Here is a 26838-nt window from a genome sequence, read left to right as displayed (position 1 = left end):
CGGACTGGGCTCCAAAGTATGTACCAGTGCCATCTGGGATGAATAGACAGACAGACAGGTGTCTGTAACCCGTCTCCACCCCCTGCCCTCCACCACCCCTCCATGCCCCAATTTCCACACCTTGACCTCTTGCTCCAGGGACTGACTCTCACATACACACCGCTGTGCCCTAATTTCCCCATCCCCTGCTCCAGAGACTGATGCCCCTCCCCCCCCGATTTCCCCACTCCCGTCTCTCGCTCCAGGGACAGACCCCCACCCTGCTGTGCCCTAATTTCCCAACCCCGCCCTGCTGTGCTCCAATTTCTTCACCCCAGCCCCTTGCTCCAGGGACCCCCCCGCACCCCAACTGTGCTCCAATATACTCACCCCAGCCCCTTGCCCTGGGGACTGACCACTGCCATGTCCCATCTGGACAGGTGGGGAGGCTCCACATCAGCTCCTCCCAGCCTGGCTCTGCAGACAGCAGGTGAGTTCCAGGAGGATAGGGGGAATGAGCAACAGAGGTGGGGGTGGAGATTGAGCGACAGGGCCTCAGAAGAAGATGCAGGGTAGGGGGCATGGCCTCAGGGAAAGGGGCAGGGCAGGAGTGTTCAGTTTTCAGGGATTAGAAAGTTGGCAACCCTAACTAATAAGGAGGAAAAGGGGAAGTGATGACAGATAGACCCTCTCACTCTAGCACTTGTCCAGGTTTCACATGCCCCAGCTGTCGGTATGTTTATCAGTTGCAGCACCAAACCTCTTATACTTTAAGATCAAACTGAACTAACATCCATAGACACTATCCAATCTTCCCACCAAGCTGCTGGGACTCAAGGCTCCCCACAACCATAACCCTTTCTGGGACTTTTAAAACTGGCAAGGGGTAATGGCACAGGCAAAAAAGAATGTTCACTCTCTACAGAAGACATTTAGTGTGGGACATCAGTCCCTGCCTGTCTGCTCCGAGTTACAGTTTCCTTCAGTACCAAACATCATTACTAGGTGCACACAGAGACCATGTCCTCAAATAACTGAGGACCAGGGTCACTAAAGAGCAGACTCATTAAAATCTACACCGGGGTTCTCAAACTTCATTGCATTGTGACCCCCTTCTGACAACAAAAATTACAACCCCCAGGAAGGGGAGGGGGGTCAAAACCCAAACTCATCTGAGCCCTGCTGTCCCATCAGGTGGGCGGGCCAAAGTCCAAGACCCACCACCCAAGGCAGTGGGTGGGGGGACAGGAGAGGGGCCAAAGCCCAAGGGCTGCAGACTCAGGCAGGGATGAATCTACTGCATACCCAAATCTATTTGAGTTTTTAAAATGACATCAACATTTTATTTAACATACAGTAATCTTGAGCCCCACCGTCCAGGGCTGAAGTCCTCAGTTTTAGGCTTCGGCTCCTGGCAGTTGGGTTCGGACTTAGGCCCTGAACCTCAGCAAGTCTAAGCCAGCCCTGGCAACCTCACTAAAATGGGGGGGGTTTGAGAATTGCTGATCTACACTACCTATTTTATAGTGTTGTGGGGATTACTGTTTTACTTACAGTTTCCTCGCACAGTCCTTGAATCTACTGCATACCCAAATCTATTTCCTTATTGTGCGTGCGCAAGACTGGTCATAAGTTGTTCTCCTGTAAAGGAAAGTTGTCCCTCCATTCTTCCATATTTCCTTCCATCATAGCATTCCTTCATTGACAAAGGATTGAGGCCCACTGCCATGTAGCATTATACATGCCCCACTTTGCTCATAAGTTTAGCAATGCATGTTTCTAAAAGCTGTAGTCAGGCTCTGACAGCCTTAAGTAATATGCACACACAAACTACACCAGTGGTTCTCAACCACGGGTCTGGGGCCTCCTAAGGGGGCGCAAGCAGAGTCAGCATTAGACTAACTTGGGCCCAGGGCAGAAACCACCACTCCACTGCATGGGGTTGAAGCCCAGAACCCTGAGCTCCTATTCAGTTCTAGCAGATATGGTTAACTCATCAGGGCCCCAACCTGTAATGAGGTGTGCCAAGGCTCATTGTGTCTCAACAGAGCCCACTGAAGTCACCCCTGCCCACCCAGACTGATGTCATTGTAGGACTAGGGCCTCAAATCCAACCCCCTTTTTAATACAGATTCTCTTGACACAGGCATGTCAGCCAGGTTGACTGCTTTTTGCAAGTGAAAACTAAAGCTATTTTCTTGTGCTTTGAAAATTTGAGTTTTTAAAATGACATCAACATTTTATTTAACATACAGTAGAGATAATCAACATTGCATATTCAAACCTTAAAACATTTTATATATTTAAATGGCAAAAGTATCTATAGTTATTCAGCCAACATCTACTTACACAGATAAACTCAATGTCATCTTCACTTTCATCCTCCATTGCTGATTCACGCTTATAAGCCCTAGCAGAGCTGAGAGACTCCATTATCTGGACAAAAATAAACCAAAATATGCTTCATCATTGACTTCATTTTCCTCACTGTACAACCATGCAGTTTTATACCACTTTGAATAGCTTTCCCCCACATCCAATCTGTATCTCAAAACAAAAACGAACACTTCACATTAAGTGGTAATTAAAGATAAACAACAAAAATAGAAAGTAGCAAATGAACAGGAGAAAAGACATTCTTTGAGCTAAAATTTGAACTCAGTGACTATTAATATCTGCATCTTCCAAGGACTGTGTAAAATATAGCCTTTTCTACACAAGAAAAATAGTTACTGGTACCTTTATTCCTAGCGATAGCAATGCTGTAAACTCTACTACAGACAGGGCTCAGACACTTCTACTACTATGGTATGAAAACTCGCTCAGTCATGTTTTCATAACATGGTAGTACAGAAGACCGAGCTCCATCTCTGCTAGCAACAGCATCAGTGCAGTGGCATCCTTGCTACAATACAGGTATCAATTTTATAGTATCAATGCATCCTACAAGAGCTAAGTTATAACAAGTTGACAGATACCTAGGAACTTCATGTTTGTCAGTATGACCACAGGCATTGTGAACTTTATGGCAACAGTGATTAACTTGGATAGCTACTCGTCCTCCAAAAGTACAGGGTCTGACCAGTTGAGCTAAAGGAAAATTTCTCTATAAGCTTTTAGCAGTAGAGGCCTGGGTCACATAGGTGAGCAGCTTTGATACTAAGAGAACAGAGGTACAGATTAGCCAGCGCACTGCAGTATTAGACAGCTATAGTGGAGTTTGTAATTATATTCTCTTACCTGCAAGAACGTACTAGTCTAGGGGGAACAGAGGAAATAATATGATGCGACACAAAATAACACAGCACCAATAGTTCCATTCCAGTTTCATCAAAGCAGCTAACATGTTTGATGGGAGGAAAAGCAGAGGGAAGGAAGGGGAAAGGAGCAGCAATGGGAAAGAAAAGCACGAGCCTTTCACTGCCCCAGCTGCCAGTTAAAGAGATCCCAAACTAGTGACAAGGGCAGGTTGCTAAGAAACTGCCCCAGAGTTCATAATGCCGGACAGACCCTCTGACCGTAATGCTGCGGATGCACTTGGCTGCTGACCACCAGGCCCTGCCCACAGCTCAGCAGCACAGACACGGGGAGCCCGGTGGCTGCTGTGCTACAACCACAGGGGACTTTGCAGCAGCCAAGGCTCATAGAGAGATCACAGGCCCCTTAAACCCAGGCTCACCACGGAACGGGAGCGCTGCCAGGGCCCGCCCCGCCGCCGGACGCATCAGCTCCCTTAGCTGCAAGCCCGCGAGCGCCTCGGCTCCCGCGCGGCCCATACACCCGAGCAAGCAGCACCTCCGCGTGAGCGCCGACCAGCGCGCGCTCCTCTTCCTCCGAACTCCGGGAAGCGGAGACACGCGCTGCCTGCTGGGAGTTGTAGTTCCCAGCGCACCCCCGCCCCTCCCCACGCCAGAGCGGCGGCTGTCGGTGTGGTTCTCAGCAGAGGTGGCGCGCGGGAAGCGCGACGGGCCGCTGCCAGACACTCGCAACTAGCTGGGCCTCGTCCAAGCAGCCCACTCCCCCCCCCCCCCCCCCCCCCCCCCGGCCCGGCCCGGCCCGGCCCGGCCCGGCCCGGCCCGGCCTTGCCCTCTTCACTGCTGCTGCTGGGACTTCTCCTTTCCTAACGTGTTACATGGGAAGAGGCAGGTGCCAAGCCGGGGCTGGGAGCATCCTGCCTCCCTGCTGGGCGAGCGCTGCCAGCTGCGTGAGGCACGTGGGCGGGGATCTGCTCTCCCAGCAGGCGCAGACACCCACCTGACAGCCTCGTCGCCTAGGTGAGTACAGCTTAGATGTCACAGTAGGGCCGGCTCTAGGTTTTTTACTGCCCCTCCCCCCCGGCTTTTTTTGTGTGTGGCTTTTACACGTTAGCACATTGCAGTTTTGTTTTGACTGTTTAAAATAAAAAAAAAATGAAAACAGAGAATCTGCAGTTAGTGAAATAAAACAATTTCCTGCTAGTGTAATTTTAACATGTAATTTTAACAAAACCCTCCTGCCTGGCCCAACTCTTACCTTGCTGCAGATCTGGCCCGAAGTGAATTCAGGTCCCGACACCATTGCTCCCAAGGCCAGGGGTTGGGGCTGCTGCTAGATCCCAGCCCTGCTCATTGTTGATCTTCACCTTGGCCCTGGCATGAGCTAAATTCAGCCCAGGCTGCCACTCTGCTCCCCTCTCCCCTTCCCTGGCAGGAGGCGGTGCAGAGTGGAGGAGGAGGAGTCAGAGGTGGGGACAAGCCAAGGAGGAGCAGCCAGCCCAGGTGCCATGGTCCCCCAGTCCTCTGCAGCCAGAGCAGGGGTTTGCTACTGGCTGCCACCTGAGGGGTGGGAGTGGCAGCTGACCGCAGGAGAGCAGCGGGGACAAGCTGAGGAGCAGAGGCCCGTCCTCTGCAGCTGGGGAAGGAACACGGTACTGGCTCCCGCCACTCTTCCGCGGTCAGCAGCCACCCCCCAGGCAGAGCCAGTAGCACCGCCCTGCCCTGGCTGCAGAGGACGGGCCGCTCCTCAGCTTGCAGCGGCAGGGACAAGTCGAGGAGGAGCAGCCTGTCCTCTGCAGCCAGGCAGGGCCGTGCTACCGGCTCCCGCTGCCCTTCCGCAGTAAGTGGCCACACACACACCCAAAGGCGGAGCCGGTATCACGGCCCTGCCTCAGCTGCAGAGGATGGGATGCTCCTCCTCAGCTTGTTCGCGCCGCTCTCTGGCAGTCAGTGGCCCCCCAGCATTATGCCACCCCATATATTTTGCCGCCCTAGGCACCTGCTTGTTTAGCTGGTGCCTAGAGCCGCCCCTGCATCACAGTGTGGATGGGCAGGTACATCAGACCACCCTGCCCCGTGAGCTGTATTAACCTAGCCCAGAGGTGCACTGAAGAAGGTAAGACACGCATCCAAAGTCAGAACCTGTCCTGAGCTCTTAGCTGTTGGTGCCACTGCAGGATGTAAGCAGCTGTCTAGTGTAGCCATAGATGTTTCCCTTTTGCTTAGTATTTTGGCTCTGTCCCATTCTCTTTAGGGAAAATTTCACTTTGTGGTCACCAGAGACTTTCTGTTCCCCACTGTTATTCTACCAAAGTCAGATTCCATGCAATGTGTCCACAATTGCTCCACACACTGAAGTTTCACAGATGCAGAGCCTAGATCAATAGAATTAGAAAGGATCACACCAGTCATCTAGTCTAACCCCCTGCCAAGATTTAGGATTTGTTATGTCTAAACCAGCGGTTCTCAATCCCCGGCCTGCGGGATGCATGTGGCCCAATTAGCAACACCACTAGGCCATGCAGAGTCCAGGTTCCCAGATGCGTGACTGCCCGGTGCGGTGTAGTCTGGGCTGCCTAGCCCGGCATGGCAGGGTCGGGGTCGCCTGCCAGCCCCATATGGCAGGGGACTGGGGCTGCCAGCTGGCCCTGCAGAGTTCAGGGTTCAGGGGGCCAGGAGCTGGGGTGGCCGGACGGTCCTATGGGATCTGGGGCACTGGGTTTGGGATCTGGGTCCGGGGGCTGCCCCACAGAGTTGGGGGCTGAGGTCAGCGTCAGGGCTGCTGGCCAGCCCTGCAGGGTTGGGGTCTGGGCTGCTGGCCAGCTGCCCTGCCACCCAGCCCCGCATGGCTGGGTCCAGGGTCAAGGCTGCCACCTGGCCCTACACAGTGGGATCTGGGGTCCCTACAGCCCGGCCCCCATCCAAGGTTCCACTTCTGGCCTCACTCTGTGGAGGAGGGGTCTCTGGGCAGGAGGTGCTGGGCATAGAGGTCTGTGGGGAAGGAAGGTTCGGGGGGCGGGGGGGTCGCTGTGGTTCTCAAACTGCAGCCCAGTTAATGCATTGTGGGCCACATGCCCACAGTTATAAATAGGTTGAGAACCACTGGTCCAAACCATCCAAGATAGATGGATATCCAGCCTCCTTTTGAAAATCTCCAGTGAAGGAGATTCCATGATCTCCCTAGGCAGTCTACTCCATTGTCCTGCTGTTATTACACTTGGGAAGTTTTTCCTGAGATTTAATCTAAATCTGCTCTGCTGTAGTTTGAACCCATTGCGTCTTGTCCTGCCTTCTGCGGCAAGAGAGAACAACTTTTCTCCATCTTTTTTATGGCAGCCTTTCAAGTATTTGAAGACCACTATCATGTCCCTTCCTTAATCTCCTCTTTTCCAAAATTAACATACGTAGTTCCTTCAGTCTTTGCTCAGATGGCTTGCATTCCATCCCTTTGCTCATCTTTGTTCCTCGCCTCTGGATCCTTTCCAGTTTCTCTACATTAGGGGCCGGCAACCTTTCAGAAGTGATGTGCCGAATCTTCATTTATTCACTCTAATTTAGGGTTTCACGTGCCAGTAATACATTTTAACGGTTTTAGAAGGTCTCTCTATGTCTATAATATATAGCTAAACTATTGTTGTATGTAAAGTAAATAAGGTTTTTAAAATGTTTAAGAAACTTCATTTAAAATTAAATTAAAATGCAGAGCCCCCGGGCAGGACCAGGACCTGAGCACTGAGTGCCACTGAAAATCAGCTCGTGTGCTGTCTTCGGCACGCGTGCCATAGGTTGCCTACCCCTGCTCTACATCCTTTCTATACATCGGTGACCAAAATTGAACACAAGATATTGAGCTTTCTGAGACAAAATGGTTGAGGTGCCCATGTAACACTTACCCTCCCATGCAAGTCTCGCCGGTTTCCAGGGCTAGCTCCACTCTGCCAGGCTTCCAAACAGAGCAGTTGTGGCTAAGGAATGATATATGGGGAGGTACTAAGCATCTACAACTGCTCTCCAGCAGAGGGCGGGTACTATCTAGAGCTGTTTGGAAAATGATGGGTTTTCTATTGAAAATGTTGAAGAAAATGGAAAAAAAATGTTTCCATCACAAATTTCAATGCTTAAGTGAAAATTCAAATACAAAAATATTTTGGCCAAAACAAAAATATTCTTGGAATTGCTGCTTGTCTCCATCTTCTGGGTTAAATTTCCTGGTCAGACTGCATCTCCTCTGATTACCACAATATCCTCTCTTAGAGATGAGAGGCAGTGCATCATGGGACTCACTGGGAATGCTGCAGCATGGGACTTACCCGAAAGTGAACTATTGTGAATTTGTAATTGTAACTTTGAATTTTAAGAAGATGGAATAAGGAAGGGACCCCTCTTTTGGAAAAAGAATCCAAAATCTCAATTTTTCCAAAAATTTCCAGAGTCGTCTTTGCAAAAGTCCTGAAGCTGCTCTGTAATAGTTTATGAATACTGTATATGAGCAGATTATAGGAATGTTTACTGTATGAATATGTTTAATTAGTTTATTAGCAGGGAAAAAAAGCAGGAAGGTGAGACAATGGCTCCACGTAAGACGCCGCCAGGTAAACACTACTGGGGGATGGGGAGATTAAGAGACAGTGCCTGATCTATTCTAGCCAAGTTACACAGCTTGTTTTTCAGATGCAGGGAACCAACAGATGAAAATGACTATAAATATTTACAGTATTCAGAGGGGAGGCTGTTGTTTGGGAGCTGGTCATGGCAAACAGACTGACAGACACAAACACCCATGTAGGGTCTAAAAGAACTAGGCTTTCCAAGGTTTCCAGGAGGATGGTAAGCCTCAGGTGAGGGAGATGTACATGTAGATCATTTGTTGTTTCTCTTTTGTTTTCACTTGTTCCTAATGTTAAGATTGAATTATACCTTGTTTTAAGAAGCCCGCTTTGGGTCATTTTATTTATCACTGTTCACAAGCTCCCAAATGGATGAACCACAGGTATTCAAATCAGTTGAACCTGTTGGAATAAACACAGTTGAGCCACAGGGTACTGTAACTCAGGACCTAGTCTAAGAGTGGGAGAATTGTAGCATTTCACCCCAGGAAAGGCCAGGGCATTAAGTCTGACGTGAGTGGGTGCGGTCAGAGATAGCAGAGAAAGGTCAGAGGTAAAGCTAGCTCTGTATCCATGATAATTGCCCACATCTGAGGAAATTGGAGGGGAGACTTTTCTACAATGAATAAATATATATATTTTTGTCACTGGTCAAGGAATACTACATGTTACTGTCAGCAGTTTGTAACTGTAATCTATAAAGTGAAGGAAAAAAATCCAAAGAACTTGACTCTTATATATTAATAATTGTAAACAAACCTGTGAATGTATGAATGGTATTGTGGTAGTGCTTAAGAACCCAGTTATGGACCAGGACTGGGTGCTGTACAAACACAGAACAAAATGATAGACCTTGTCCCAAAACTGTTTACAATCTAAGTTTAATAAAAGAAAACAGATGGATACAGAAATACATTATTATTATTATTTATTATGGGAGAGTACAAGGAAACATTGATAATATTGATTAGCATGATAGGCTGTGATATCAGCACACCAGCTTGCTATCTGTTGTCAGGTTTTTTGTAGGCATCAAAACACAGAGGATTTCCCCTCTAGGCAAAACTTTAAAGTTATAAAACCAGGGATAAACCTCCCTCTTAGCACAGGGAAAATTCACAAGCTAAAACAAATGATAATCTAATGCATTTCTTTGCTATTACTTACTATTTATGTAATATTAGATGCTTAGTTCAGATATGATTTAGAAAGATGTATTTTCCCTGCCCTGGTTCCTTGCTGACCGGAGAGAACAAAGGAACACAAAACAAAAACCTTCCCCCACAGATTTGTAAGTATCTTCTCCCCTCATTGGTCCTTTTGGTCAGGTTACTTGAGCTTCTTAACGCTTTACAGGTAAAGGAGGGATTTTATGCTACCTTTAGTTGTATGTTTATGACAGGGCCACTGGACCTATTTCAATCACATGGCGCCAGCCACCTGTGACACCTTTAAAGGAACTGTTCTTAGATGTATACATTTTAACAAGCCCCGTAGCATCATTTTAATTGATAAATGTGTCAGTACTTTAAAAGTGCTAAAAGCAAATTGATAAACTATTAAGTTTAATTAGGGTGACCAGACAGCAAATATGAAAAATTGGGATGGAGGTGGCGAGTAATAGGAGCCTATATAAGAAAAAGATCCCAAAATCGAGACTGTCTCTATAAAATTGGTACATCTGATCACCCTAAGTTTAGTAAATCTCTAATGTGATTATACCTTAACTTGCAAAAAACAGCATGTAACTTTTGTTACCTTTCTGGATTAATTCTCTATCCACCCTGTGCAGTCCTGGAAAGGACAAAGTACGTGGTACAAAGCCATTTTGTATTGAGAACAAACCAGCAACCTAGCAACATATTTTTCTGCTTGCAAATATTAACCCTATTTAATTAACTGTTTTAGAAAAAAATGAAAAAAAGTGTGTGTGTGTGTATGTATATATATAATTAAGAGTGGTTTTCATATATGATATGTAGTATCCTAATATTATGGAATCACTTTCACATGGATTGCCTGAGGAAACTGATGAGAATAAGATGGCAAGACAAGGTTCCAGATACTTAGGTTCTCATACTGGCAGACATTCCAAGCATCCGTACTCTGTTGATGAAATCACAGATGAGATGTGCAGGCCATATCACCAGAATGTCAGATGAGCAACTGCCAAAGAAGATATTTTATGGCAAGCTAAAGGAGCTAAAGCATTCTCTGGGAGGCCAGAAGAAACGTTTCAAGGACTCCCTCAAGTTATCCTTGGGGTGTTTCAAAATTGACCCAGAGTTTTGGGAAATATCTTGCTCATCATCATTCTGCCTGGTGAAGCCTCATCCTTACTGGAACTACAGTCTATGAGTAGAGGAGAATTGTTGAGGTGAGCAGAAGTGCCATCAGCATATAGCTCGCAACAGCAGCATGTCCGCTGTTAATCAAGTAACCCATAGCAGTATCTCTTGTTCAGTGTGCCAAAGACCGTTCAAAGCTTAAATTGGCCTGATCAGTGACTCGTGTTCACAGAAGCAAAACCAACCAATGATGTCATGGTCATTTTCAAACTCAAAGGACAAACAACAATGTAGTATCCTACTATTACAGAAGTTTTGAATGCTAGAGTATAAGCACATCATATGGTAATCCGACAATAAGCAAATTTCCTGTTACTATAATTTGCATTATCCCCCTTAAAGTCTGGGTTGCTGTGTTGATTATAGTTTTAGGCCTCTCTTTACCTATGACCTCTAGGACCCAATTCTCTCCTCATTGACACATGCACAAGTTCCATTGGATTCAGTAGGGATTGCAGCTGTGTGTCTGAGAATAGATTTGGGACTATTGTGTGCACTGGTTTTGTGTCTTTCAATATCTTAAGTGCTTATATATTTGTCTATTAATTATCTGCTTCTGATATTGCACACATTCATTTAAACAGAGTAGTTGAAGCAATATATCATCTCCTTATGCCATATGTCCTGTATTTTTACTGTTTAACTATACATTAAAATGTAATAGCTAACATATACCTTAATCACTACTGTTAGTTGTATAAATAATATTTACTTTAAAAACTGATAGTTAAACAGGTATTGTTTTAGTTCTCATAAAGAAACTTGAATGAACAAGATTCATGTTTGATTACTTAAATATATTTACAGTTTATGAGCTTAATGGCTGTCCATCATATGTGACGGTGTCACAGCATCTTGTATGTGAGGCTGTATAGTCCAATCTGTGAGGAGCAAGATTGTGAACAGATGTTGTATAGAAATGTGTAGGCTCCCACTGAAGACATAGCATGATGTTTTGCCCTTTTTTTCAATTTCTTTTTATCAAGTTCTTTAAATTTGTCTAAAGATGTTTTGTACTTAGTACCACACCTATACAACCAATGTTACACTGCGGAAGCAACAGTTCACTCAGCACACATTTCAAAACTGAAGATTATGTCAGTCTTTCTCAAAGTGTTTACAGCCTTTACTGATAGATGCTATCCATTCAGGTCTGTCCTTGGCTGGGTCTTTGAAGTTATCAATATTTATGCTCCAGCATGTGAACAAAAGTCTCCAGAACAACAAATCAGGACTTCTGTGATAGAACCATTTGAATTTCTCCTGGAAGTTCTGCTTCTCTTGCAGAAAAGCATGTGTGCCATTTTCCAATTTTTCCCTGTACTGCACATATACTAACCCACAGATGAAACCCTGGACATATGTGGAGGAGATGTCTCACCTCATCAGCTTTTTTCAGTTCTTAATCAGTCAATTAAAAGAAAAAATATATTTTTGCATTGATATAGATGATGGCATAGCTGTTTTCTAATTATGAATTCAGTCATTTGAAGATGGTAAGGATATGCCTTCTGTTTTAATACAATATTTAATATTTATTAATGTAATAATTTAATTGCAGAAATTCAAACGGTAAAGGCTACTTAAAATACTAACATTGTTCCAATTTTATTGCATCAAATAATTGTGTCTCATTTACATCTACATTGTGTTTTTTTCATCCTTTTTTCATTCATAGTTATACTTGATCACAACTCTGAAAGGCTTTTTAAAAATTAGGCTCCAATCCTGCAGACATGGATGTATGTTTAATTTTACGCAAATAAATAATCCTCTTGGCTTCGGTGGAATGTTCGCATATGTAGGTGTTTGCAAGATTGGGACCTTAGCTGGTAAAATTCTAAAAATAGAATTTAAAAAATACCATGTGAGCTAACACACATATGTTAGGCGTAGTATACACCATATTAATGGGTATTTTGCACAAAATATTAGTATAATATACATTACACATATATAAGTGTTGGGAAGTTATGTTAACTGACTGTATTATGCTCTCTCCACACAGTTCTGTTCATCCATGCCAGGTATCCAACAACACTTTGCAAAGCTGAAGTCAGCTTTGGCATTAGAAAATAGGAAACCTGTCAAAGCCAAGATACATGAATGGTGTGTCCTAGCACAGGTTGGGATGTATCCCTATGCCAAACTGGTTTGGAATGTAGTGTTCAAAACAGAGATAAGCAAAGTACAGAACAAAACAAGTTATGGAACTTATATTGCCCTCAAGGCACAGTCCTAGTGTCCTGGCTCTGTGGTTACAGGTATACTAACACAAGTGCCTAGTGGCAAGAAATGGCTCAGTCAGCAGCGGGATTTTCTGCTGTCCGTTAGGCCACACAAGGGTTTAAGGTGAGGTACCCCAACATTTATAGCCTGAGACAAAACAACTGGGATAAACAACTTACATACTACCTTATGCCTTTCATGACATCTGTTTGATGCCTCCCCTTGTTCCTGATATCTCAGATACAACATCTCTATTAATTGTTCTGTCAGACCATTTTATCTTGTACTAGATTGGGGTATATCTGTATTAGACTTCTAAAATGTATTTACGGAAATATCTAGTGCCTAGTACACTAACTGCAATTTTTCGACATTCATGTGCTGAACGGTGAACTTATAAGTGTAACCCACACGCCTCCTGGGTGTGGTGTTCTGTCTTATCGAGTGGCACTGAGACCACTTAGAGAGAGTTAATGAGTCTGCTCTACAGCCTTAGGTAAGAGCCATATGGCTTTTATCTCATGCAGTAGAAGCTCATGCATTTAGCTCCAGAGGTCCCGGACGAGCCCCCACTTGTAACACTGGCAGACCCCAGTCGTCAGCGGGCGGGATTGAACCTGGGACCTCTGGAGCTACAATAATTGTACACTAATTATGAAGTTTTTTTTCTTTCTTATTTAAAGTTGTGCATGTGCTCAGTAATGTGGATGCTGAAACAACTGGTTATGTAGTACAATTAAAAGTTTTATTTAAATGTTTTTGTCAGGGTTCCTTTCCCACTCTGAATTCTAGGGTACAGATGTGGGGACCCGCATGAAAGCCCCTTAAGCTTATTTCCACCTGCTTAGGTTAAAACCTAGTATGCTACCACCACCAAGTGATTTAACAAGAAACAGGGAAAAGACCACTTGGAGTTCCTCTTTCCCCAAAATATCCCCCCAAGCCCTTACACCACCTTTCCTACGGAGGCTTGAGAATAATATCCTAACCAATTGGTTACAAAGTGATCAAAGATCCAAACCCTTGGGTCTTTGGATGATGGAAAAATCAGTCAGGTTCTTAAAAGAAGGATTTTATTAAAAAGAAAATGTAAAAATCATCTCTGTAAAATCAGGATGGAAAATAACTTTACAGCGTAATAAGATTCAAAAAGCCCAGAGGAACCCCCTCTAGCCGTAGTCTCAAAGTTACAACAAAACAGGGATAAACTTCCCTCTAGCAAAGGTAAAATTCACAAGTTGAGAAAACAAAGATAAACTAATGTGCCTTGCCTGGCTGTTACTTACAAGTTTGAAATATGAGAGACTTGTTCAGAAAGATTTGGAGAACATGGGTTGATGTCCGGTCTCTCTTAGTCCCAAGAGCGAACACCACCAAAACAAAGAGCACAAATAAAAGCCTCTCCCTCCCAACTCCTCCCCCCGGATTTGTTCCCTTATTGGTCCTTTGGGTCAGGTGTCAGCCAGGTTACCTGAGCTTCTTAACCCTTTACAGGTAAAAGGATTTTGGTGCCTCTGGCCAGGAGGGATTTTATAGTATTATATACAGGAGGATTGTTACCCTTCCCTTCATAGCAGGAGTCGGCAACCTTTCAGAAGTGGTGTGCCGAGTCTTCATGTATTCACTCTAATTTAAGGTTTCACGTGCCAGTAATACATTATAACATTTTTAGAAGGTCTCTTTCTATAAGTATATAATATATAACTAAACTATTATTTTATGTAAAGTAAATAACATTTTTTAAATGTTTTGGAAGCTTCATTTAAAATTAAATTAAAATGCAGAGCCCCCCAGACTGGTGGCCAGGACCAGTACAACACTGGGCAGTGTGAGTGCCACTGAAAATCAGCTCGTGTGCTGCCATAGGTTGCCTACCCTTTCTTTATAGTTATAACAGTTTTATTTAATTGTCAATATAATACCCAGGGTGAAGCTATGTGAAAGCAGAAGATCTCTGATTATCAGAAATCCCAAAGCTTATATTGATTTTGTAAGGTATTTTAAATATATATTGGGGGTTTAGATCCTGCGTTATAGTCTTCATTTTAAAGGAAAAATAATAAATCTGTAGTTAGTGATTTTAGTCTAGCTAGGGTGCATTGTAACTGCTGTGGTTTAATAATTCATATTTAGAGTGTTGTACATAAAAAGGAATTTGAAATTATTAATTCCCCGTGTAACTGTCTTATGGTGAAGACTAGTACTGGTTTCCTAAGAAAAGAAAGAAAGTCAATCCTATTATAATTTCCACTTTAGTATTTGGAAAGTTTCCTATAGAAAATCCAGCTGTAGTCTCTTGCAAGGATAAGAATTCATGCTCTGTGGAAATATTTTGTCAGGAGAGAGGAACTATGTAGCACAGAATTAGTAAATAAATTGATTTACCTCCCCTCTACATAGGTTACATTAAGTGAACATGCTGTGAGATAAAAATTGCTTCTCAGAAGGAGGGTATGTATTTTCATATTCTATTGCTTTGTCTTTAGACAATAAATGTAGCTAAGTTTGGTTATTGAGAATTAACTGTGAGTGTACTCAAACAACCTTTTCATCAAGAACTGTAACAGACAACAGCTAATTAGTGACATTGCAATTATTATGGCATGAGCAGCTGATTTCATGCTGTTTGGTGATGGAATATGACTTTGTCAAGATATGTGAGCACATTGAGGTCATAGTAAAAAAGGATAAGCCTCCATATTCTGCAGTGCCACCAGCCTCTTTTATCATCAGTTGCTTTGTGTGGAAAGTGGGAGCATATTTAAAAAATATTACTTTTGGGAGTATGTTGAGGACTGTGGGGCTCACAGGGGTGCACTCTGCTCAGTGACAACCAATCAGAGGGGCTGCTGGAGTGACCAATCAGGGACCAGAAGGGCCACCTAAAAGGAAGCAGCAGCACCAGAGCAGTCTGTTGCTGCCTGGAGCTGGAGAAGAGAGGCCTGTGTTCCTGGTTGCTGAAAGAGCAGCAGGACAAAGGACAGCTCAGTGCTGACAGGGACTGGGGGAGCAAGAGAGCTTCTGGCTGGCTGCTAGGACTGAGCCTAAGACAGTTGCTGGCAGGGACCTGGGGAACAATGAAGGAGCTCCTGGCTGGCTGCTAGGACTGAGTGAGAACTGAGCCTGGGGAGGGCCACAGGAAGGTAGTGTCTCCAGGGAGGAAGTCCTGGGAGTACGGCCCCATACCAGGGTGGGACTACTTAAAGACTGAGACTGGGAAGGCTAGAGAGACAACAACCAAGGGGTACTGAAATAGGACCCGGTGGACTGTACACCCTGGAAGGGATCTCTTCTGAGTCACATACAGACAGTATGTGTGACTTGGCTGGAGGGTGGAATCACTGAAAAAACACCTGAGAAATCACCAACAGGGGTCACTGCAGACAAAACCAGAAGGGGGAGCTCAGGAGAGGTTGGTGCCATCCCATTAATCAGATAATGAATTAATATATTAAATAACACTTGTTCTAATGCAAATGCTTGGAGGCCCTAAAGGTAACAACTTTTGCCATGATGAAAACTGACCATCTATGCCTTTTGTTTTCTGTCGCTTAGACAGTTTCTGATCCATAACTATATAGTTTTTTAATCATCTAGTGTAAGGAACTTTCTCAAGGGCTTGTTGGAAGGCCAAATAAATTATACCAAAAAGGTCTTCTTTATTCAGTTTTGTTGTCATACTCAAACAATCATAGTAGATCAGAAAACATGTTGGTTTTTTCTCTCATAAAATGCCTAGATGGCCATAATTTAACTGCATTTAAATATCATTTCACCATTTTTTCTGGTACTGAAGGCTCAATAGTCTGTAATTCCCAGAGTCGTCCCAACATCTTTTAAAATGTAATTATAATACTTGCAACTGCCCAATTCTTTGCTAGTGTAAGATGATTTAATATGAGCATACTTTCATTAGCAGCTCAGCCACTACTTTTTCAAATATCTTCAGAACATTTTGTCTACCATTCACTACTGTTGACGTTGCCACTTATTATAAAGATTGGTTCTAGAACCTCCTCTGACTAGAACCATGATGTGATGTCACCTCATCTTTATAACCTGAAATGAGCATGTTTCTCAACATCCGCTCCATCAATCATCCTCCTGCTCCCCAGGAAAAGCTTGCGAGAAGGGTGCATGTGTCTTTCAATTTGCCCTGAAGCTCAGCAAATCTGGGTTGTTGTGGAGTGAGGAAGTCCTCCTGGATTTCCAGTACCCCTTCCCCATCATTATTACAAGAAAAACAATGGGAGGGGGGAATAACTCAGTGGTTTGAGCATTGGCCTGCTAAACCTAGGGTTGTGAGCTCAATCCTTGAGGGGGCCATTTGGGGGTAAAAATCTGGGGAGTGGTCCTGCTTTGAGCAGGGGGTTGGACTAGATGACCTCCTGAGGTCCCTTCCAAACCTATGATTCTATGAATAATAAAAATGTACTAACCATGAAGTTGTGTATGTTCAAAGGAGTATCTTTGGCCCTTTATTTGGAGAGGGAAAAGGAGTTGGCTTCAACACATTACTTTGTTCCCTCCTAATCCCAAAGTGGAACCAAGAATTGCCCTATTCCTCCAACTTTCTCCCTCTGTATCCCAGCATCCTCACTCTCTCACCACTGCCCTCCAAGTTCTCCAGCTCTCTTCCATCTGCATTGCATCATTATCTCTTCCTTTGCTGCCCATCAGCCTTCTGGACTAGAAGAGCTCCTGGAAATAACCTTGTAGAAGGAAAAGGAACAAGGAGTACTTGTGGCACCTTGAAGACTAACAAATTTATTTAAGCATAAGCTTTCATGGGCTAAAACCCACCAATCAGATACATGCAGTGGAAAATACTGTAGGAAGATATACACACAGAGAACATGGAAAAAATGGGTGTTGCCATACCAACTATAAGAAGTGTAATCAGTTAAGGTGGGCTATTGTCAGCAAGAGGAAAAAACTTTTGTAGTTATAATCAGGAGTGTAGCAACATCTTTCAGGGCTGTTATCTGCCTGTGCCAAGAGAAAGTCAGAGCACAGCTATTTGTGTTTGACTCCATCTGTTGTGCTTACTGCTGTCAGATGTTGTAAAGCTCCTTGGCTGAACTGCTGCCCATGTCCAGAAGCCTGGCTGGCAGCTCATCAAAGGAAATGCACCACAGCCACAGGCAGCTCTGAGGAGGTCTTTCAGATCAGGGAGCCTTTATGATCCAGGCTAAGGCCTCCACTGACCATGGATTTTGTGGGCCTCTAGCTTTGGGGCTTAGGAAGTCCTACAGCAAATAGATAAGAGGAGTGTAGAGAACAAGAAAAGAGGCTGATGAAAGGAAATGTTCAGACATAAAAGGAGAATGCAGAAGAATAAAATATGACAGTAAGACACAGTAAATTTTAATTTTTGTATTTTTAAAGAAAGTCGCTTCAAAAATATGATTAAGTATATACATTAATAATGCAATACATACAGTTTTATGTACAATATATACACAGTAGCAAAATGTCCTTTTAGCTATATTTTATCTATGGTGTTAACACCATGAGCCAAAGCCTTCTGGCATGTTGTTTTATCTGCTTTCATCTTAAACTTATCTACAAGGAAAACCAGAGATGTCAAAGATGGAGACCTATTAGAACACCTAGTCCATTCCCCTGCATATGCAGGAATCTTCTTTACAGTGCATTTATTAGTGTCACATAAACTGGGCTTTCAGCACTTTCCTTGGGAGACCTCATTTCACAGCCTATTACATCTTACTGTCAAGACAATTTTTTTGACATTCACCCAAAATATTCTCTTTCTTAACTTCATCCTGTTACTTATATTTATATATCCTTAAACCAATCTAAATAACTTCTCTATCTCCTCCACATTTAGACCCTAACATGTGTAGACTTTTACTGTGGGCTCTGATCCTTAGTCACTGCTTAGCCAGGAAAAAATATGTAGGTCTGTTAGTTTTTTTTCCACTAAATGAGTTCTTCAATAACTTTGTTTCTCTTCTGTGAACTCCCTCTAATTTGTCAATATCTTTCTGGGAATGAGATGCTCAAAATTAAAAGCAATATTTCAGATGCTTCCTGCACCCAAGCTTACTCTGGCCCATATATCATTAACAGATTTATTGGGAAGCCAGAAGTCAACAACAAAAACCCTGCAAAGAATTATGGGGAAAGTGTGTCTCTAAGGTTTCCAAAGACAGAGGTCCCGCTCAATCCTACTACCCCTCCCTATCCTATCCAAAGTCAAACTGGCCTGCCAGCTGCATCTCTTTGATCAGCTACAGTGGAACACTCATCATTCAGTGGACCAAGCTAAAGGGGGTGGTCAGTTCTCAAAGGCAGATACCATAGTTACCACAGAGCTACAGCACCCACAGCAGGAACATACTTCCTGTCAGACCCTGTCCTATTGTCTCTCCAAGCCAGCCAGAGGAGGTATGTCAGACACTATGGACAGCAGCAGCAGCTACTATCTTTATCCTCCACAAGAAGTCCCTTCCTCAAGAGAACTGCCCTCCAGGTCAAGAGGAGCAGGAGCTCCTCTCTCCCTTCATAACCCCCTTTCTAGCCCCTGGAGAAAAAGAGAAGAGACTCTTCCTGTTCAGTGAAAAAAGGGATATTTGGGACTTGTGAATCAACTAAACTTTGTAGAGCCAGGGCACTGGCAGAAACGAGGCCTGAAGAGGAGGTCATGACCTCAGCCAGCAGAATCAGGTGTCTGTCCCCTGCACCTCCTCCCATGAGGTAAAACGGAGTGGGAAGCTGTGGGAAATGGAGTGGAGAAAGACACACAACTTTAAGGGACAGTTTTTCAAATTAGACAGGGCTCTCAGTGCTGCCAGGTGATTACTGTAATCTGCCTTTTCTCTCACACCCTTCTAAGAAATAATCTAAAGTTCACCAGACCACATATAGGTGAATATGGAGGGCTAATATGGAGAACTGCCCTGGCAAAATTCTCACACGCTGGCAGCCACACCCTTACTATATCCAGAAGAGAAAAGATGCTCCAGGTCCTCCATGCATCTAGGCCAAAAGAAACCTAAGCTGCCTCCCAACTCCTTAGAGATAAAAGTGAGCCTTAGCTCCCTCTTCTCCCCCACTCCCCTTATTAGGGCAAAAGAACAGCAGCTCCTGCGAGAAGCACTCCCTGCTGACCCAACAGTATTCTTGGCGTGGATCAAGAAAGGGAACCCCTTTGGGTTTAGGTGCCTAAGTCTCTAGATCTGGGTCCTTGAGTCCCTGTTTTTTCATCCCTTTGAAGGCTAACACTGTCTGCATCCTAACACTGTCTGTCCATATTTCAAACCTCTCTGGATCCCTTGGATTATAGTAAAGAACCTTCTGTCTGGAAGACTAAAGATCTTGCTCTCATATGTATAGATGGGTGTTTGGTCTGGGCTGTGAAGCTCCTCATGGTTTTATTTTTGGCATTATCTTAAATAGTGTGTCCATTATCTGGTTATAAAGAACATTTGTATTATTTTGGAACAAGTTATAATCCATTCTGAACTACAGTAGGGCATGCATGTATTTTATAATATCTTAAATCTGACGATATTGAAGCATTTTGAATTTTTCTTCTACACTGTGGAATTTTCATTACAAATCAAAAAATTGGCCCCAGACCTCTATTCCTCTTCCATTATCTTTACCAACTGTTGCTAGGTTCTGAACACACTGTTAAGTGTCACTTCTTCCTGCCCATTTTCTACTGTCCCCATCCTCCAGTGTCTGCCTAAACCGCTATGAAGGGTCTGCTTTTACTTCTTGTCGGAGCTCCTGAAATCCTGTCTGCAGCCCTGGTTGGGAGTAGGAGCTGGTGAGTTTCTGCCTTGAGACTCCATGCTGGAAGAAGTTGGTGTGACACCGCCTTGCTGAGCTTGTGTACTGGGAGGAGGAGGAGCCAGAGAGCTGTCACCATGCTGAACTGGTGTGGGAGGAGCCGGTGAGTCATCATCTTGTTGATCTTGCACGCTGGAAACAGGAGCCAATGGGATGGTGTCCTGAGTACTGGGAGGAGGAGCTGGTGAACCACTGTTGAGACAATTAATATCTAAACTAGGGATTATTGAAAGTAGTTTTGAGACTCCTACTGCTCTTAATTTCTGAGCAGCAGACTCTGTTTATTTAACTTTAGCTCATTTCCTCCTTTGACACTCTCTCTTTTTCCTTGTGTCTCCTCAGCCTGATGGTTTTCAGATGAAGTTTTTTTCTCTCTGCTTGGGACTCAGTAGTGAAGTACTTGTAGATCTGAATTGTGGCCTGGATTTTGATGTTTGTTTGTTTGTTCTTTTTTTAAATTTGCTCCCTGCAGTGCCATCAGAATAAATTGGTTATTGGTCTGTGCATGAGTTGTTACTGCAGCATTACATTATCTGCTCTATTTTTCTTGACCTCTCTTCCCTGCACTCCATTTTGGGGAGGTGTACAGAAGGGGCTATAGATCTACTGAGAACTTTTAAATCTCTTCTAATTCGGGAGTATGGTTTTACATTCTCAATTGACCATTTTGGAAATAATTATCCTGGAGATATTTTTTCCCTTTGGGTAAGCAAATTTTGCATTAATGGAAATTTGGGCAGGGCAATGGCCTGTATATATAATATGAGAATTCAGAGGTTCATTTTGTCCCTACTGCCCAAATATAATACACTGGGAACTGATATCTAATCTTTAGTTCTTAGAGGACACCTCAGCTAGCACTGTTATTTTATTTATGGCTTCTTCCTTTGTTGTTGTAACTGAATCAATATAGAGTTGTATTTGACCATACAGATGTTGGAAGTACTTTTAAATCAGTGGTAGATACAGACTTTTTAGGGCCAGAAGACTTTAGGGATGAGTGGTCAAAGAATAAAATAAATGACATGATAGTCTTTAATTTTGTGTATAGCCCAATCCATCTAGGATATTATTACTAAGTACTTTTTAAAAGAAAAATAACCTACATTATAAAGATACTGTGATACTTAATGATTATTACTTTATTTTTTGTTAATAAAATAAAAATAACAGTACTTAGCTCTTATACATTCTGATCAGCATCCACTGGATTAGTGGAAATTTTTCCACTTGTTTCGATGAGCATTGAATTGGATATAAATGTATTTTTTTAAAAGGGATAGTAAGTATTGTTTAAAAATACTTACTGCTGAAAGACCTTCCCTTTTCATTATTAAAAAGCAATTGGGAAAGTAATGATAGTTTTATCTCTAGCTCCATCTGTCATAGTTTCAGGAATACTTGTATCTTTACTGCAGCAGAGGAAGCAAGAAAGCAGAAAAGTTTGTGGATCATCATGCCAGAAAAAAGAGATGGATAAAAAAGAATTAATTCGCTGCCTTTGCAGGGAACTCGGGCATTGGTTCACTTTGGTCCCTCCTATTCTCTGCCTGTGGCGTGTAATAGATTAGTATTATGTGGGCTGTAATACTTTGGTCTATTTTCAGTTCTTGGGTTTAGTGTACTGGTCTGGGTGGTGTTGGTGACTTGTGATATTCAGGAGATCAGACTAGATGATTTGGTTGTCCCTTCTGGTCTTAAAACTCTATGAGCATTCAGACTATTCACAATGGAGATCAAGTATGTCTCCTTTTCTTATAATGTATATAGTGTTTATATTATTTTTCACAACCTGTGTGAATTTTTGAAAAATATACTTTTCGTTTTTCAGATAGTTTTATAACATTGTTTGAGATTATTGCTGCTTTCATGAAACAAGACAGAATATTATAGTGAACTGACACATAACAAAGGGCTAATCTACACGTGAAGATTAATCCAGAATTAAGTAGTGTGTGAGTTTAAAACAGATTACTATTCCTGATTATCTCCATGTGTAGATGCTAATATTCCAGAATAGGAGTGTTTATGCCAAATTAATTTAATCCACCGTGAATCCACCTTGGAAGTGGATTAAGTTTATTTGCAATAAGGCACTCTTATTCTGGCACTATTATTATTCTCCATCCACAAATGAAGTTAGTCAGGAATAACTCCCCATGTAGACAAGCATAATGATTGTTTTAAGGGGCCCTCTCATCCTTGGGAGAAATAGCAAAAATATACAATATAGTAATTTGTAGTCTATCCATGCTGGTATATTTATATTTTTTGGGTTATGTGTTGCCTTATTGGTTATCCAATGAGTGAAAAACAAATATGAAAATTCTTTCACTTGCTATTATCTCAGTGGTTCTCAAGTAGTAACCCATCGACCACTGGTGGTCAGTGGAGCACTTCCAAGAGGCTTGGGGACTAGCACGTATCATAATAGATTAGTGTAGTGTCTGTTAGTTTTCAAGCTTCTTACTATGTATAGTGCAGTCCAATACTGTAATAGGATTTGGATTATTAATGAACCAATTAAACTACAAAATATAGAGTACATCTTTTTATCCTGTGTGGCTGCTTCATCTCTTTCTATGTTGGATGTTTCTTTTAGCATGAATTCAACTGTGGTCATATTTATAGATGACACCAAAACTGTAGGGGCAGCAAATACATTACCCATGCATCTGATATTGCTAAACTCAAGCTTTCCTTCCTGGGGTTAATCTTTATTCATAATTAAAGTACCAAAATCTTAAGGCGAGACTGTAGTTACCAGTCTATGTCCTGCAAACTTTGTGAGTAAACTCCTATGACCAGGCACAGAATTGTAGGATCAGGTTCACAAGCCTTAGTCCCAAACCCTCCTGAATGGGGAGTATGGTCTGTCTCCGCTGGAAGTCCTGCTCCTCTCTCTATCCTCTCTTTTGCCTCAGAGAGACTCTGACCTTTTCCATTCCTTAGTGAAGCTAATGAAATCTACTTGTTCTGGATAAAGATGAGTCAGCAGATCAGCTCTATACTTCCCTACAGGTTCTTACAGCCTGACACCAGGTTACAGTTAGATTGCCTCAGAATTCTCTCTTCTACCTGACTAGAACATTGTAGGGTGAGATCCTTACCTCCTCTCCAGCCCCTTTACACCAGATACAAGGATCAGTGCAGCATAAAGGGTCCCTAAGGGTATGTCTACACAGCAGTGTAAATCTGGGCTTGAGCCTGGGCTCAAGCGTAATCCTCCTTGCACCCACACACCAATTCTGTTAACCTAGGGCTCCCAGGACTCTACAGGACTGGAAGGTCTAAGCCAGTGTTAAACTGGGACCTAGGGTCTGAGTCCTATTGCTTTCCTGTGTGCTTGACTCAGGTCCTGGAAGTCCTCCGGGTGTATCCCAAAGTTCCCTGCAGTAGAAGAGCAGCATTGCAGGCAGCCAGAGCAGTGGCCAGAAGTGCCATTATTGCCTGGCCAAGCGCACTCCTCATTCCTGCTCCTCTTGTGGTGGTAGCTGCAGCTCCTCACTGCTGTGCAGAACTTGCCCTGAGCAGGGAGCAAACTGACACATGGGAAGTGGCTCCCAGCTGCTGGGACATTGGGGGCCATTCCTCCTCTGGCCATGCTGAGCCAAAAGCTCTGCTGCTTCCCCCTCCTTACAGGGCAGCCGCTTGGTCCCTACTCCACTCTGTCCCTTGCTCCCGGGCCCCACTTGGGCTGTGTGCACAGGAGTATGCACTGTCAGGGTAGTGAGTGGGAGCCAGCCTCAAAACTTCCCTACAGCCTTGCCTGTTGGTGGCTCTGGCTTCTCCTTGCTGTGGAGAAATTTTGGGGCTGGCTCTCACTTGCCTGCACTGGTAGTGCATGTAGCCCAGGCGCCCCTGCACACGCAGCCCCACAGAAGGCAAGGGAGGCCAGAGAGTGGGGCAGTGACCAAGTGGCTGCCCTGCAGGGAGGGTGTTGGGGGTCACCCTCCTCTGGCCGCGTTGAGCTGGGAGCTCTGCTTCTCCTTCTCTCTGCAGGACAGCTGCTTGGTCCTGCTCCATTCTCTGGCCTTTGCTCCTAACCCCGCCTGACCTCTCCCCCCATACCAAGGGCTGCGTGTGCAGAGGCGTCTGGGCAGCATGCACTGTAAGATTGGTGAGTGGGAGCCAGCCCCAAAACTTCCCTGCAGCTTCCCTGGGAATCCTTTATTCCTGTCTGCCGGGGTGCAGCAGGGGCAGGTGTAAGGGATCCCCAGGGCATACTGGAGCACACTGCATGCACCAAACTTGTGTGTGTGTTTTTTCCTCTGAAATCTAGATTTTCAAAAACAAATAAACCGACCAAACAAAAACTCTTTCATTGAACATCCATTTTAAAAATGAAGAATTGCAAAGGTTCATTTTAATAGTGTGACAGCCCTGGAGACTGATGTCCTGAATATCCTCAGAACAGGTGCACAGGGGCATTTTCCTGCCAATGTGACTCAACCTAGAGGTGGAGGCCCAATTCTCAGATTAGATGGTAGTTCAGTGTAAAGCCTTCTCAAACCACAGTCATTCTACTGAGACTGCCACCAGTGGAGCTAATTATGCAGTTTTAGGTAGTCACGTTCTCCTTATGGACACCTGAGTTCCATCAATAGCACTGTCACAGTTGGGAAAGCAGGTGGACAGTAGAGTTTTCCCGCAGTGCGCCATGTTCATAGGGCTAGAGTGTCAACATTGGTCAGGGGGCACTAAGCACTTTGGGATATGTTAACTCTGACTCAGGTCTGTGCACTGCAGTGTGGATGCCAGAGCCCTAGGTTCGAGCATGGGTCAGAAAATTCTTAACCTGGAGTTAAGATACAATGTAGATGCTCAAGACCAAGGTTCCCTGATGTAGGTCAGCTGACTTGAACCCCACTTACCCTAGGCTCACATTGCTGTGTTGCATATCCTAAATGTCCTGTATTTGGTTGGGGGAGTTCCCCTGGTGCAGGCATTGTCAAAGACAGCTGTGAAGGCTGCTTTCTAATAGGGCCAGCGCTTCCATTTAGGCGACCTAGGCGGTCGCCTAGGGCACTAGGATTTGGGAGGGCGGCATTTTGCCATCCTCAGCAGCAATTCGGCGGTGGGGGGTCCTTCCGCACTCCAGGTCTTCGGTGGCAATTCTGCGGCGGGTCCTTCACTTGCTCCGGGACCCACCGCCAAAGTGCCCTGAAGACCGGGAGCCGCGGAAGGACCCGCCCCCCCATGCAGAATTGCCGCCAACGACCGGGAGCACGGAAGGACCCCCGCCTAGGGTGCCAAAAACCCTGGCACCACTCCTGCTTTCTAAGGGCTGATTTGTAAGCCCTGGTGTAAAGGGAATGCCAGGGGTAGGACTGGTGAATGTAGAGATGTGTTAGAGGTGAGGGCATAATGTACAGTACTGCTCTGATAAGATTCCGAACTGCACTCTGGTTCACACAGCAGTGTGGGGATGCTGCTGTAACACAGACAAGCTTCCAAGGTGGTCTAAATTATGCTGTGGACCACTCTACTGGAGCAGCCCAGGATCAGGCATGTCCTGGACTATGAATTCGGTGCTGCCCCTCTTAGAGGCGCAGCACAAAATCTCACTATCAGTGTTTATTCATAGATAGGAGTTGACAATAGACTACATGTACTTTACTGTTAATGCTTTTATTTTTTCTCTGGGACCAGTGAGAATTTTGTATCTGTGAGCTTTTGGTGACTATGGATTGTGTAGTTTTGTTTGTATTACATTGTAAGTAATTTCTGTTTACTACCACACAGAATGTCTTGTAAAATAATCAGATCAATAAAAAGCCCGAATCCTCGATTGTTTGCCACTTTGATCAATGTAATATGCAAACTGGCTACAGCGGATGACGATCTGAAAGACTGACTTAAAGCTCAGAGACGGAAAGCTGAATTCTGAAATGGCAGCTACAGAAGAAACAATTGAAACCTCTCAGATTGAAATATGCCCCCTCCACTGTTACACTTAAATGAATAAAAATAACTTTTCTCAATAAGTTTCAGATGTATTTACTGCCTGTCCACCTGCAGCTCCACTGTGATTCCCCAGAATCCCCTATCCAAGGCCAGAATTTTCACAGCATGGTGCCTCTGTCCAAGTTGTTTATCTGTGAAACCCTAATTTTGTTAAGTGATACAAGCTATTAACATGTGTTGGGTATCTCATGTTTGCCAGTATTTGGGACTGAAGCTGGTGGATATGATATTCAATTAGTTTCCAAGGTATCTGTTAGATTGTAAACTCTTTGGAGCAGGGCCCATTATTTGGTTATAGTCTTAGCTTTATACATTATCTAGTACAGATGACCTCTCCAGTCCATAAATAGGGCCTCTTGGCACCACTGCAATACAAACAATGAACAACAATTGAATAATATATTCAACAAAGCATTTCTGATAAACTTTAGACCTATTTGAATAGAGCAAAATACACCTGAGAATAAATTATGTGACAAAACCATTAAATTTGTCAAATACCTTTCATTAATATTATATGACTGGCTCTATTTGGTAAGGGGTTGCATCTAATAATGAAACATGAATTTAGCTCATGGTGAACTTTCAGTCTGGGAAAACATATAACAGTGTTTCTGTCATTTTCTGAAAGAT

General features: G+C 43.9%; 2 protein-coding genes and 1 long non-coding RNA gene across 7 annotated transcripts in view; 1 reads left to right on the top strand and 2 right to left on the bottom strand.

The window, feature by feature from the left end:
- ZNF451 (zinc finger protein 451) overlaps positions 1-3824 on the bottom strand; it is an 81753-nt gene extending 77929 nt beyond the window's left edge. The window contains exons 1-2 of the mRNA XM_030555643.1: positions 3659-3824; positions 2329-2415 (exon numbers count right to left, since the gene is read on the bottom strand). Coding sequence (XP_030411503.1) covers positions 2329-2412 — 84 coding nt within the window. The 5' untranslated portion in view covers positions 2413-2415; positions 3659-3824. The remainder of the gene's footprint in view (positions 1-2328; positions 2416-3658) is intronic.
- Positions 3825-4040: 216 nt separating this feature from the next.
- On the top strand, positions 4041-20210 carry LOC115648289. Its single transcript, XR_003999510.1, has 4 exons — positions 4041-4253; positions 7765-8071; positions 14818-14868; positions 20125-20210. It is a non-coding gene; the product is annotated as an uncharacterized LOC115648289 (long non-coding RNA).
- BEND6 (BEN domain containing 6) overlaps positions 17328-26838 on the bottom strand; it is a 37766-nt gene continuing 28255 nt past the window's right edge. For all 5 annotated transcript variants that reach the window (XM_030555646.1, XM_030555650.1, XM_030555649.1 and 2 more), the window contains one exon: positions 17328-20430. In XM_030555646.1, coding sequence (XP_030411506.1) covers positions 20157-20430 — 274 coding nt within the window. In that variant the 3' untranslated portion in view covers positions 17328-20156. The remainder of the gene's footprint in view (positions 20431-26838) is intronic.

This window comes from Gopherus evgoodei, chromosome 3 (assembly GCF_007399415.2).
Source record: "Gopherus evgoodei ecotype Sinaloan lineage chromosome 3, rGopEvg1_v1.p, whole genome shotgun sequence".
NCBI classification, from domain to species: domain Eukaryota; kingdom Metazoa; phylum Chordata; order Testudines; family Testudinidae; genus Gopherus; species Gopherus evgoodei.
This window is presented reverse-complemented; position numbering and strand designations above follow the sequence as displayed.